This window comes from Pteropus medius, unplaced genomic scaffold (assembly GCF_902729225.1).
Source record: "Pteropus medius unplaced genomic scaffold, Ma_sr-lr_union100, whole genome shotgun sequence".
Taxonomy (NCBI): domain Eukaryota; kingdom Metazoa; phylum Chordata; class Mammalia; order Chiroptera; family Pteropodidae; genus Pteropus; species Pteropus medius.
In genome coordinates this window covers 7,917,115-7,931,022 of record NW_024349225.1, presented here as the reverse complement: position 1 = coordinate 7,931,022, position 13,908 = coordinate 7,917,115, and the positions used below count along the sequence as shown (strand labels likewise).

The 13,908-nt window shown below is 34.1% G+C and overlaps 1 protein-coding gene across 4 annotated transcripts in view; it reads left to right on the top strand.

Annotated features, from left to right (window-relative positions):
• Positions 1–13,908, top strand: part of CEP350 (centrosomal protein 350) — a 111,170-nt gene that overhangs the window by 23,357 nt on the left and 73,905 nt on the right. For 3 of the 4 annotated variants that reach the window (XM_039881355.1, XM_039881354.1, XM_039881353.1), the window contains exons 7-12: positions 156–269; positions 3,311–3,424; positions 6,766–6,912; positions 8,153–8,808; positions 9,591–9,712; positions 12,488–13,548. In XM_039881355.1, coding sequence (XP_039737289.1) covers positions 156–269; positions 3,311–3,424; positions 6,766–6,912; positions 8,153–8,808; positions 9,591–9,712; positions 12,488–13,548 — 2,214 coding nt within the window. The remainder of the gene's footprint in view (positions 1–155; positions 270–3,310; positions 3,425–6,765; positions 6,913–8,152; positions 8,809–9,590; positions 9,713–12,487; positions 13,549–13,908) is intronic. The other variant, XM_039881356.1, reaches the window with a different exon arrangement.

Here is a 13,908-nt window from a genome sequence, read left to right as displayed (position 1 = left end):
GTTGACAGTTGTGGAGCTTTGTGAATATACTACATACCACTGAGTCGTACACTTTAAAAGAGTGAATTTTATAGTATGTTAATTATATCTCACTTAACAAACAAACTTATAAAGCAACTTTGATAAGAATGTTCTGTATTGTTGATATATATTAGGCTTCAATCCTTCAGAGACCAAGATTCGAACACCCGATGGCAAAGTGTGGCAGGAGGCTGAATTTCAAAACATGAGTAGAGAACTGTATCGAGACTTAGCACTTCACTTTGAAGGTGAGAGTAGAGCTTTCTAAGATTTTGAGTGTTTTATCATACATGCTATCTAACTTATATTTAAACATAAAATTGTCACTAAACTAAAGATATTTTTCTTTTCTAACTGTATGGTGTATGTACTTACTAGTGGTGGTTTCAGTCAGAAGGCTCTCATAGCCTCTCTATTCTGCTCCAGGATTAAAATTAGCATACATGGCTGATGAGACAGAAAGGAGGCTATTTTTAAACTGAGGGCCTTTCAGGATAGGACCTCTCTGATTTGAAAGAAATATATCAGAGTCTAGTGAAGTTTACTTTTATTAGACCTCTGAGATCTTTGAAATGGTTAGTAATTTGGCAAGCAGCAGATAAGAGGGTACTAACATGTGGGCAAAATGCAGAAAGAAATATGAACATTATAGGAAGGGAGTAATGTTGGAGAATTAGAAATATGAAGAATGCATGGAAGATTGGAAAAAATAGGAGAGTCATACTCATAATGTTTTGAACACCTAGTGTGATTTTGGACAAGATGCTGGGTACTGAGTGTTCTGTATTTTTTACAGTTGAGGAATTGGAGACTCCAAAGTTGCATAGAGTAGTTCAGAATTGAAGCCAAGATTCAAAACCAACTCTGTCTGACTGTAAAGCCTGAGATTTTTCTAGTAAGCCCCCATAGAGATTCTTCTAATGAATTTTGTGGCATTAAGTGTGCCTCTGGTTTTCCTACTATTATTACGGGAACATTTTATTCAGAAATTTTTTTCTCATGTGAAGAGGAAGTATAATGTAATAGTTAAGAGCAAAGATTTTTGAGTCTGCTTACAAGCATTCAAATTCAGGCTCTGCCACTTACTAGCTGTGTATATGACCTGTGTTACATAACCTCTCTTCCTTGATTTTCTGATCTGTAAAATAGGGGTAATAAAAATATATCTCATAAGACAGTATCATAGACTAGTAGAATGCCGTATGTCAGAGAGGTTTGCCTTCTTTCTTGTTATGGTATATGAACTTTTCTACCTAAGACCAAACCCATCTACTTGTGTTTTAGATTCCATTTGTTCTTGTGTATTTAAGGACTTACTTTAGCCCTGTTTCCTTTCTGTTGCATCATCAAGCTTTCCCTCTCTACGAGGTCATGCCTGTCAATCTACTGTTTGATAACATGCTGTTATCTCAGCCATCATAAAAGAACCCCTCTTTTGGCTCGACTCTTCAGCTACAGCCCTCTTGATCTCCTCTTTATAGCAAAACTACAAAAAGTTGTCTTCGTTGTCTCCAATTTTTCTCCTCCCTTTTACTCATAATGCTTTCTATTAGGTTTCTGCTCCTACTTCTCTGTGAACTGCTGTTATCAAGATCATCGGTGACTTCCACGTTGCTAAATCCAATATTTAATTCTCTTTGTCATTTTACTTGATCTCTCAGCAACATTGGACGTGATTGATCACTTCTTCCGTGAAACTCTTCACTTGACATCTAAAATACCATAAGGGTTTTGTTTTCCTCCCAAGTCTAGTTGCTCTTTTTCAGTTTTTTTTCCTAATCAACTTCCTGCTCTCTATAAACTTTGGCATTCCCCATTCTCATTACTTGAATCTATCTATCTCACTTCTCTTCCCTCCTTCTTTTTTTCTTTTATCACTTTTTATTTATCTACATACAGACTAGGCAAGCTCATCTAGTCTCAGAGCTTTAAATATTCATTGTTGCTGATGGTTCTCAAATTTATGTCTCTGGTCTAAACTTTTCCTCTGAACTCGGACTGTTATATCCAGCTGCTAACTCCACATCTCCCTTTGAATGTATAATAGGTTTCTCAAGCTTAAGATATCCCAAGTGGAGATAACTAACTAAATGGGATCACTAAACACCCCTTAAACCTACTCCTCTGGTAATCTCTCCATCTCAGGTAATCTGTCCTACTTGTTCAGGCCCCAAATCTCAGACCTTTTGACCCATACCTTATGTCTAATATTATCTTGAAATATATCTAAAATACTTGACCCACCTCTGTCACTACCAGCTAGGTCAAAGCTACCTTGCCTGGATTACTGCTATTAATAGCCTTTTAATTGGTGTCTTTCTTTCTGCCCTTCTTGGAATGAGTGTATTCTCATCACAGCTGCTAGAGCAAGCTTGTTAAAATTTAATTGAGACCATATTGCTCCTTTGCTCAGAATCTTCCAGAAAAACTTGCGGTCTCATTCTTGAGTAAAACCTGAAGTTCTTACAATGACTTATAAGCCCTTCATGATCTGGGCCTCAATTGGTCTCTAACCCTAGTTCTTGCTGCTCCTCTCTTTCTTCACTTTATGCACACTGGTAGCCTGCTAGTTCTTAGACACTTGGTATGCTCTTGCCTTAGGGCCTTTGATTCATACTTACTTCCTCTTTGCTCAGAATGCAGAGCTCTGTATGTATTTTAAAGTACATTTATTCAGATCTGTAATTGAGATTAATTTTCAAATTTTTATATATGATATATTCCCCAGATTGGAATTTAAAAAATTAGTGAGTAGTAATTTATACGTGAAAGACCTTGCCATATTTCACTAGCATAACCATAAAGGGCCTAACTTAGGAATATTATATTGAGCATTTTATGAAGTTTTATTCTAGAAGTTCATGAATATCTCAGTTAGCTAGAAATTTTTAAATGAAATTGAAATCTGAAGAAGTGCTTACCTCTGAGATTCTTTAGATGCTGTGGCTCGGAAAACATTACTGTTGCAGCTTCTTCCAGTTTGAGAAAACGATGTGAAAAAGAGGTCAATTTCTTAAGGTTTTCCTGAAAAACAAAACAAAACAAACAAAAAAACCCCAGCAGCAACAACAAAGAATTGGAACCTAACAGTGGGGTAGGGGTAATCTGTGGACCTTTCCATAAGTAGACTTGGCATTGGTAGCTTACGGCGCATAGACATAGTCTCCTTGAAGATTCCTTTCTCCCTACTTGAGGCATATACTTCATTCTGATTTTTCACACTGGGGGGAGGATGAGTATGTGGGTAGGAATCATTATAATATTTGCTGGACATGTTTCTGCTTTTCAGATGATATCTCTATGAAAGAGAAACCAGCTGAAAAAAGTAAAGAAAAGAAAGTGGTCAAGCCAGTACGAAAAGTCCAAAAGGTAGCACAATTATCAAGTCCAGAATGCAAAACAGGTTAGTTTTCTCAATATCGTGTGTATCCTAAAGTTATATATTACTGAGATGGCATCTACATGGAAATAAATATTTGTTAACTGGATTTTCTCATTGTTTGGCACATATGAAAATTGAGTACATTTTATGTATTATCTCATGTATGTGTGGAGGTAGAATTGACATAGCATAAGCTATGCCTATTTAGAATATATAGTTTCATCAGTTTTCATATATGTATTATACATGAAACCACATGTTCACATGATACTGAACACCTTTCTCCCTCCAAAGCTGTTTCTATCATTTTAAATAGAATTTAACCAGATTAAAGAGAATGATTTTTATGTAGTGAATTTTTATATACAAAAGTATTGCTTGTGACTTGTCACTAAGTCTCTTATAGAGAATAAATGTCACTCAAGCAAAATATGGCAGTCCATGCCAATAGTAGTCAGGCTGCACTCTGAATAGATCAACACTGGGAAGAAGAGAATTCCCTGGTTCCATAGTGATCAACATTTCTGATTCAATCCAGATTGCCCAGATTTATAACAGCTTTGTTCCTTTGTTAAATGAGTTAACTTTAGTGTCCTTCAGTTTTCCCATGTGTGAAATGGGAAAGCAGAAGTACTTCTCATGGGGCTGTTGTGAGAACTAAAATAGTTAATATCTAAAAGAACTCTACAGAACATGGCATCTGGTAAGCATGCAAATGTTAGGAATGATTGCATTAATAATAATTATGATTTTTGTCTATACTGAAAATGGTTATTTAGTATGTCATATTCTTGTCAGTGAGTAATTTGGGCCAAGAGAGAGTGAAAAAAGTTGGGAATTTGGCACTTAGTTTGGAGACATTCTGAATCAATCATTCATACATTCATTCATTCTGTAAATATTTTAGAGCACTTGCCATATGTGTGGCATTGTGTTATACTAAGCTCAGGCATTAGAGTGGTAAGCGGGGTGCATGTGGTCCCTGCTCTTTTGGATCTTATAATCTTGTCAGGAAAATAGTAGATACATAGAATAAAACATGACGAATGTACAGTAGGGGGTGTACAGTGTTATAGGAGGAAAGAGCAGGATTGAGGGGCACTGGTTTTTGACAGGGCACTTATTTTCTGGTCATAGACTAAGCAATAGAGTGGTATTAATTTGTGACACCCATTGTTCACTCTAGATGTCAAAAGAATGAATGACTCTGTGTACAAATAAAAAATATAATTTTACAGAAGTATGAATCATCTGAATGTAAACTAAACTAATTCTTACCTTAAGAAAAAGTAAGATGTGCTATTTTTCATGTGATACTGTGTAATACTGTTGTCGGGCATAGCTCGAAATGAAGCATTAGGACTACTATAACACTGAGCTCGGGTTGTAGTTGTCCACTTTCATGGTAGGCTGATTTCCATGTGTGCACTGTGGCAATGACCGAGACAGAGAATCATTAAATGTGCCAAAGCTGTATTAATAGTTTTCTATAGTGAAAGTGCTGTTTTTCTGCCAATGACAGCATGAAACTATTCCAGAAAGCCAAATTTAGAAATAACCACCCAGCATATTCAAAAGCCAACATTTATAAATAACTACCCAGTATATTCATGGTTGCTTGCTTTTGATTCAGAAAATTAAGCTGAAATTGAAGAGAAGAAGCCTGTTCTCTCATTTTAATAAGGAGCATAAAGTTTCTTATAAATAAATTGAGCAATAGACTTAAAACCTTTTAAATGTTTTAGATAGACTGTTTAAGGTTAATAACAAGATGCAAAAATATTTTTCTTAAGTAAATAGCGCACATTTATAATTCATGTTTCTTTATAAGAGATGTTTTCCTTAAAACTGTACTTAGATTTAAACTTTTAAATTAAAAGTCCTCTATAAAGAAACTCTAAATGGAATGTCTTTTATTATAAATAAAATAAAATAGCATCACAGAAAGCTCGAAAGATAGAAAACACACAAACTGTTATCTTTAAAGTATTAGTATTATTTTGTGTACTTCCTTATAATAGTTTTAAAATCATAATAGTATGTGATTGTAATCATTGTATACATAAAATTTTCTTTTTCTTTTAGCATGTTTCACAGAACATTCTTTTCTGTTATTTCTTATAGAAAGGGTAATAAAAGATAATTTGAAATGACCCTGTAATTAACTATTCACCATTCTTCAATGTTTAGGTTATTTCTGATATTATAAAAACTGATACAGTGAACATTTTCATTTATTTTTTTTCTTTTGAACAATTTCTAGTAAATATAATGCTATTACTTGGATTATTTGAGAACGGTAAATGAGTACTTTTGGGGTCCCTGACACTTTTTTTTTAAGGAAGCTATATCCATTTACATTTCAATAAGCAAATAAAACGCTTTTATTGTAATTTTACCAGCATTGGCTATGAATGTAAAAATCTATTTTTCTAATTTAATTAACTATGAATGTAAAAATGTTTTTTCTAATTTAGTTAGCTATAAATGTAAAAATCTATTTTTCTAATTTAATTACATTTAAAGTACTACTTTGCATCTCAGTACTTACATATTTATTTCATGTTTATTTTTTCTGGTTTCTATTTTATAAAGTGTTATGTCATTTGTTATTTTTTAAGTTACTGTCTATTTTGAAACTATGGTCTAATTTTAATATTTTTTTATAATCTGAAAATAGTAAGTGAAAGATTTTCTCCTTGTAAACAGCTATATTTATTGGAACATTCTTTTATTTTTATGAACTTTTATAATTAGGGCAATTGAAAATATTTATATTTGTTTTTTGAATGTCATTGTTTTATGCATAAAAAGTATAGTTTTGGCATGTATTTGTAAAATGTGAAATTCCATGTAACACCATCCCCTCCCAAAGGTAATCCCTGTTAATTGTTTGTTATAAGTTATATATTTCTGCAGATTTTTTTCTGTGCTTAGATTAAGTCATTTGTTTGTTCAGCAAACATTTTACTCTCTGTTAGATACTGTGCTAGTATTGGTAAACCAAACACTTATTATAGTTAAGACATATTTTTGTTCTGTGCCAAAATTGTTGGATTTAGTGCCCTGTTGTTGATGTTTCAGTCATCATTATTAATATTTGGTACTTAATTTTTGAAGCATTTTACACTTATTTGAGATATAAGGGTAAATCAAGATTTAAATAAACTGTTTATTGATTTTGGGGACTTGGGGTTAAAAATAAAAGTAGATTGTAAACCTTTTGACTTTGGCACAAGATAAGCACAAGATTATTAGAAAACCTCTATTCGTAGATATATTTCTTAGAGATAAACTTTAAGTTCAACCCAGTATCTATATATGTGTGTGTGTGTGTATACACGAATATATGTATATTTTAGGTAGTAGCCGTCTGATAAGCACATCTTCTTGGCGAGATGGACAAAAATTAGTAAAGAAAATTCTGGGACCTGCACCCAAAATAGAGCAAAAAGAGCGAAGAACAGTATCAAGTGACAGAAGTGGAAGAGAGAGAACTACTAAATCTGGTAAGTAAATTATTAAATTAAATTATCTCAATTAAAATCAAGAAAAACAATTAAAAGCTGCTTTTGTAAGTACTTAGGGTGAAAATACTCTTTTGAGAATGATTTATGACTTTGATTTATAATTGTGAATGTATCTAGAAAAGAAAGCATGTTCTGTTGGACTTGTCTATGGATAATTTCCACACATACGTGTTATGGTGATCTTTATTAAGACTTTTGTTTATGTTATATTAATTACATGTAGCCATCATTGCGAATAGCAAAGCATCATATAATCCAATATTATTAGACTCTTAGGGACCTTAAGAAAATCAAGTCCAGTCTATCTCATCTCTACGTACACAAACACAGGCATACATTCACAAGGTTGAATTTTTTTATTTGGCAGATTAGGAAACGGGTCCTGAGAGAGAACTGACTTTTCTCAAGGGCATTCAGTCAGTGGGTGGCAAATTTGATCTAGGATCCACAACTCTTCAGTTTGACCCTCAAGTCTGTTACTGTTTTTGAAATGTCTTGAATGCTATTTGAAATAACTAGTTACTTTTTCATGAACACTAATTTTGGGAAATGAAATAAAAATACTTACAGGCCAGCTTTCCTTTTCAGCAGCAAAATTTACCTTAAATAATTTTAACTTCTGGAATGAATTCAGGAAGAAATGCAATTGCAACTATAATTTGGTATATAAAAGCCAACGTATACTTCGTATTTGCTCCTCTTCGCTTTCATTTAGTTTGTAAATAAACCCACATGTATTCTCGGTCTAAAATTAATGTAGCAACCAATATCTAGATGATAAAATGATTTCTTTTCTATGTATTTAATATGTCATTCTTTGGAGAGTTGTGGCAGCTTAACATTGTTGGGTTTTTTATCAGCTGTTTTGGAGGTTTGGGGAAGGAGAGAAATAGTAACATTAAATATGCACAAGAAAGAAATAGTAATTCTCTATTAATAGCTCAGTATTCACATCAATAATAAGATCTGTATTTCAGAAATATTCAAAGATACATTTTCCCTCAAATGCCAAGGAAGCATAGTATTTCCAAAGATTGAAATTCTTTTTCTACTGCTAAAAAAATGGGTTTTTTTCCTTCTATAATATTTTTTAGAAGATTTTATATATTTGAATAAGAGTTTAAGATAAGGTGAAATTCCCTGATTTTCACCTTAGTGCAATAAATCTTAAGAATGAGTACAGAATTTTAATACATCACTAACAGTTCATCCTTTGCAGGGAGTCATATTGGGAGAGCAGAATCTGATCCCAGGTTGGATGTTTCGCATAGACATCTCCCACGAAACTCAGAACATTCAAGTAGAGCTCGGTCTGAAAATAATATAAAGAAATTAGCTACATCTCTTCCAGACAATAAGCAGGAGGAAAATACTGCCTTAAATAAGGACTTTTTACCTGTTGAAATTCGTGGAATTCTTGATGACCTACAACTGGATTCTTCAGCTCAGACTACAAGGCAAGAGACAGGAGAGTTACAGAATCAGAAGTCATCAGCACCAGTACAAGCTTCTAGGAGTCATAGCCCAATAAAAAGAAAACCTGACAAAATAACAGCTAATGACGATCCCCCTGTCATTTCTAAAAAGCGCCACTATGACACAGATGAGGTACGACAGTACATCGTTAGACAGCAGGAGGAAAGGAAGAGGAAGCAGAATGAAGAGAAGAAGGCTCAAAAGGAGGCCACTGAGCAGAAGAACAAACGATTGCAGGAGCTGTACCGGAAGCAGAAAGAAGCCTTTACTAAAGTAAAAAACGTGCCTCCTTCTGAGCCGTCAGCAACTAGGCGGCTGCAGGAAACTTACTCCAAATTATTACTAGAAAAGACCTTGCTCGAAGAGCCAACTCATCAACATGTTACGCAGGAAACACAGGTAATAGTAGTGGCAGAAATACAAAGGGAAGTAATTTAGGGTGAGGAAAAGTCTATTTGCTATACTATTTAAAAATTACCAACCGTTGCTAGTATTCAGGTATATGCTCAGACAGCATTTGAAATAATGAAATTTATAGTATATGAAGAGTAATTTGATACATATGACTGAAACTAATGCTCAGTATCTTAGAGTGATTGTTACTGATCTCTGTTCATGTTATTCTTGCTAATAGTTATCTCCCTGCCTAGTTTTCATTGTTTACTTAGCAAATAAAGTTAGATTGTGATAATGAAAAGCCTAGTTTTGTGATCTTTGCTGAAATTAGAAAATATCCTAATTTAGTGTTACAATTTTATGAGTATAGCTAATGTTTTAAAGAATATTAAGAGTAACATTAAGTGTGTATCATGTGCCTCATACTGTGTTTTAAAGATTTTAAAGGCTTAAGCTTCAGTGAATTCTCACACCCCTGAGAAGGTGTATATACTATTAGTATTTCTACTTATCAGGTGAAAAACTAAGGTTTAGAAAGAATATTATTTCTTTCAAATTATGAAGTTAGTATTAGGTGCCCTTGTTGGATTTCAGATGTCATTTTGCTGTTAATTATAATGACCGTTTTTAAGACAAACTAAGTTTGAATTGGTTTTATATGAGAGGAAAAAGCCCTTACATTTCATGATCTTTGTTAAGTTGAAACCACTTAATATTTGTCTTATGTACTCCTTGAATATATCTTTGTGATGAGAGTCAGATAAATTTGATGTCCTTTTTCCTAGACCAGACCAGGGTATCAGCCATCTGGAGAATCTGACAAAGAAAACAAAGTGCAGGAACGTCCCCCAAGTGCATCTTCCAGCAGTGACATGTCTCTTTCGGAACCTCCTCAGCCTCTTGCAAGGTAGAAGGGGAGAATGAAAGATGCTTAAGATGAAATTTATGTTTAGTTTAGAGAATAGCGGTCTGTGCTCAATTAATTAATTTTGTTGACTGGCTTTATGTGTGATCAAGAAAGAAGTTTATTTAGAAATTGTTAATAAATAGTTACTATCTTCTGAGGAATACTTAGGCATGGTTGCATCTATACTTACTATATCCCCTAACATCTATACTTACTGTATCCCTTATTCTGTTTAACTTTTACCTGTCCTTTAATATCCACTGTAAGTGCCAGTTCCTTCTGGGGATCACCTGCAGTTAGAAGCATTCTTACTCTGAACTAAACACACAATAAAAGTTTGTTGGATGAATGGATCACAGTGAAATTAATATTTTAAAGTATCTGTGGTGAATAATTTTTAAAAGACATTTCTGTATACATTACTAGTCATAGTTTCTTCATATGACTTATACCCCAGGAGAATAGTAATACTGATAAAAAATAGCTAAAATTTACTGAGTAGTTGTTGGATTCCAGGCACCGATCTAAGAACTTTGCATGTATTGAATCTTTGTAATTCCTTGAGTTAGGCACTGTAATTCCCATTTTACAGAAGAAGTAATTGAAGCCTAGAGTTTAATTAACTTTCTCAAACATCAAACGTTAGTGGTAGAGATGGATTTGAACTTAAGGAGTCTGATTCCAGAAGCCCGTGTCTTTAACCAGTCACCACACTGCCATTCAGTAAGTGAAATATTTCATATGATTTGTTTGGGGTTGTCAGTACATTTCAGATTTTAAGCATAAATACATTTTTTGAATTGGACCACCTTTCGGTAGATGCACTCTTCTTGTTCATCGCAGTCCCATTACGGTTGTCAGACATATCCTGCTGGCTTCATGTCTTCAATTTTTACTTTTCCCTGAATTTGTTTCTGGCTCACAACAAGTTACCCAATATTAAAAACAAACCAAACATAAACAAATCTATTACTAGACTTTATTACCTTGCATGTGTTCCTCTCCTTTCCTTTAAAATCAAATTCTTTGACTTGTGATATCTAGCCTATTACCTCTACTTTCTCTCCTTACCTTCCCCATTTCTGTTAATAATTTTAACACATTTCAGTTACTTTATGCTTAAAAGCACGGCTTTTTTTTTTTTTTTTTGACCTTAATGGCTCATCATTCTTTGCTAGCTACCTGGAAAACTCCAGGTTACTTATCTGACCTTGAAGACCTTGCAGATCCAACTCAAAAGTCACTTTTCTTGAGTTAGCAGAGTTCATTGTTCCCTGTCTACACTCTATGGAACTTTATATATTTCTGTGTTAGTTCTTGTGACATTGTATTTTAGCTGTTTATTAGTCTCTGAGAATCTGCTAGATCTTCAGAAACTGAAGAGTAAGGATTAAGTCTTAACTAGATTAAGTCTCTATTTTTATTTCCTACATAGTACCTGCTGTAAAATTGGCATTCTAAATCATTGGATTTAAAGATTTGGGAATTTTACTCAGTTTGCTCAGCAGTATCTTCATATTTGTATCTTCCTTTGCATTCTCACACTTCCAGCTTAGTTCAGGCCCTAATAACCTCACACCTTTTGCATTTGTAAGAGTCTGTATTCAGTGGCGTAGAATCTATGCACTAGTCTTCCTTTTCTCATTCCATTTTCATAGTACCCCCCCAGTGTAAAGCACTGCTACACCGTAACCTCCAACCAAACCTTGCATGGCATACTTTTCAATTCCCTTATCACCCTGGTTACTCACCAGATGATTTTTTTTTTAACATAATTGGTAGGACTTCACATTTTTCCATACTAGTTTGGTCTAAGGTTTCAGCCTGTGTGAATAACTTTGAATCATAATTTGATAATTCGTAGCGTTAGCCATGCCTCCCAGTTTTCTGTTATCTGCAGATTTGATAAACTATCTTCATGTCATCATCCAAAAATAATGGGCAAGACCAAGGACAGACAATACCTCATGTTATTTTTTTCTAAGGATCTTCTTAATAGTTAACATCAACCTTTAATGTTTCTGTAGTAACCCTTAATACACAAAGTGTCTATAGTCTGGAAACGTAGGTGAATTGTATAATGTTGTCTGGGACAGCTTTGTTCTGTTTCTAGACTTTATGGATACCCTACCCTATATATGACTGGTACTCAGAGTTTTGCATTGGTAGTCATTGTTTGATGTTCATTAATTTTTTAAAAGAATTAAGATTGTAATAATCTGACTTCTTAAGTATGTTAAATATAAATGCTTGGCATTTATTTTATATTTGTTGATTAAAATAATACATTATATATTTATATTTGTTGATTAAAATAATATATGTCATGCCTATGTTAATAGTGAGCAATCTTAAGCATTTCTCTTTTATATAACATTATTTTTAAAGGGAAGGATAGAACCAGTGTTGTAAAGAATTTTGTATACAGTTTTAAAGATTATAATGCGTTCTCTTAATAGTTTAAAATGTGTGATATCTTAGTCGAAGAAAACAGTTTGCAAAACAGTATATTCCATTTTTGTGAAAATAACACCAAAATACAACATACACATAGAAAAATGTTCGGAAAGATATACTTCTGAGTGAAAAAATGAATAGTGCGTCTTTCTCATTGGTTAGCTATGAGTGTTTGTTATCTTTTTTATACTCTTCGCCTGTCCTTTTTTTTCAGTGAGTATACATTACTCTTATAATCAGAAAAAAAAACAAAACTTAAAAAGGTAGCTTGGTTATGAGTTGTTGTGTTAACTAACATATCGTGACTTTCTCTTGCAGAAGGGACTTGATGGAACCTACATGGATGCAGCCTGACAGATTGAGCCCTCGAGTCCACCATTCTCAACCACAGCCTCCTATTGGAACAGCTGGAAATTTACTCTCCCAGCTCTTGAGTCTAGAGCATGTAGGGCTTTTGCATAAGGATTTTGAATCTATTTTATCAAGCAGGAAGAATCATAATATGGCTTCAGGGCCATTATCCTTTACACCTCAACCACATCTGACCTCCCCAGTTGCTCATTCAGATGCCTTGTTAAAACCTAGTACCAGCCAATTTAAGAGTAAACTGGATCGTATCGAAGCCTTGAAAGCAACAGCTGCTTCTTTGTCTAGCAGGATTGAAAGTGAAGCCAAGAAATTAGCTGGGGCTAACATTAATTATGGGTCAGTATGGAACACTGAGTATGATGTGCAGCAAACGCCTCAAGAAGATGGACCGTGGACCAAGGCTATAAGTCCACCTGTGAAAGAGGATACTGAAGACGTTTTCTCTGCCCGAATTCAAAAGATGCTGGGAACTTGTGTATCTCATGCAACTTTTGAAGATGAGCTTCCTGGTGTGGGCAACCTTAGTGAATTTAAAAAGCTTCCTGAAGTGATAAGACCTCATAGTGCCATATCCAGCTTCAGAATGAGATCCCCTGGTCCCAAACCAGAAGGGCTGCTGGCACAATTGTGTAAGAGGCAGACTGACTCTTCCAGCTCTGATATGCAAGCTTGTTCTCAAGACAAAGCCAAAACGTCTCTTGGTTCCAGCACAGAATCAGTCAGTGAAGGTCCTCTTCTTAGTGAGGGAAGTCTCTCTGAAGAAGAGGGGGGCCGAGATGGACGGCCCCCTTTGAAGGTAGCAGAAATCTTAAAAGAAAAGGAATTTTGTGCTGGAGAAAGAAATGCTTATGAACCCATCAAAGAGTTTCAGAAGGAAGCTGAAAAATTCTTGCCACTTTTTGGGCACATAGGTGGTACACAAGGCAAAGGACCTTGGGAAGAATTGGCAAAGGGAAGTCCACATAGTGTCATTAATATTTTTACAAAATCGTATCAATTATATGGAAAAGGTGAGAAAAATAAATAAGCCTTGTAACATTTGTATGTTATCTTAAGAAAAATTATTTCATAAACTGTACAAGATAATACTTAAGTACAGATTCTCATTGTTAATTATGAGGATAATGGAAATACTGTCTAAATCTAAATTACTTGCAAGTTTTAACTAGAGTACTGTAATCTTTAAAATTTTATTTTTTTTTTTAGTCATATAATAACAGTTGATTGGTAGTAATAGAAATTTTGGTCTAATTTGGAGAAATTCGTAGATGATGTTCAGGATTGGTATGTATCAAGTGTGTACTAGGTTTTCTGTGACCATAGTTATGTATTAAGAGAGAAAAAAGCATATTTCTTAATAATGACTTGTG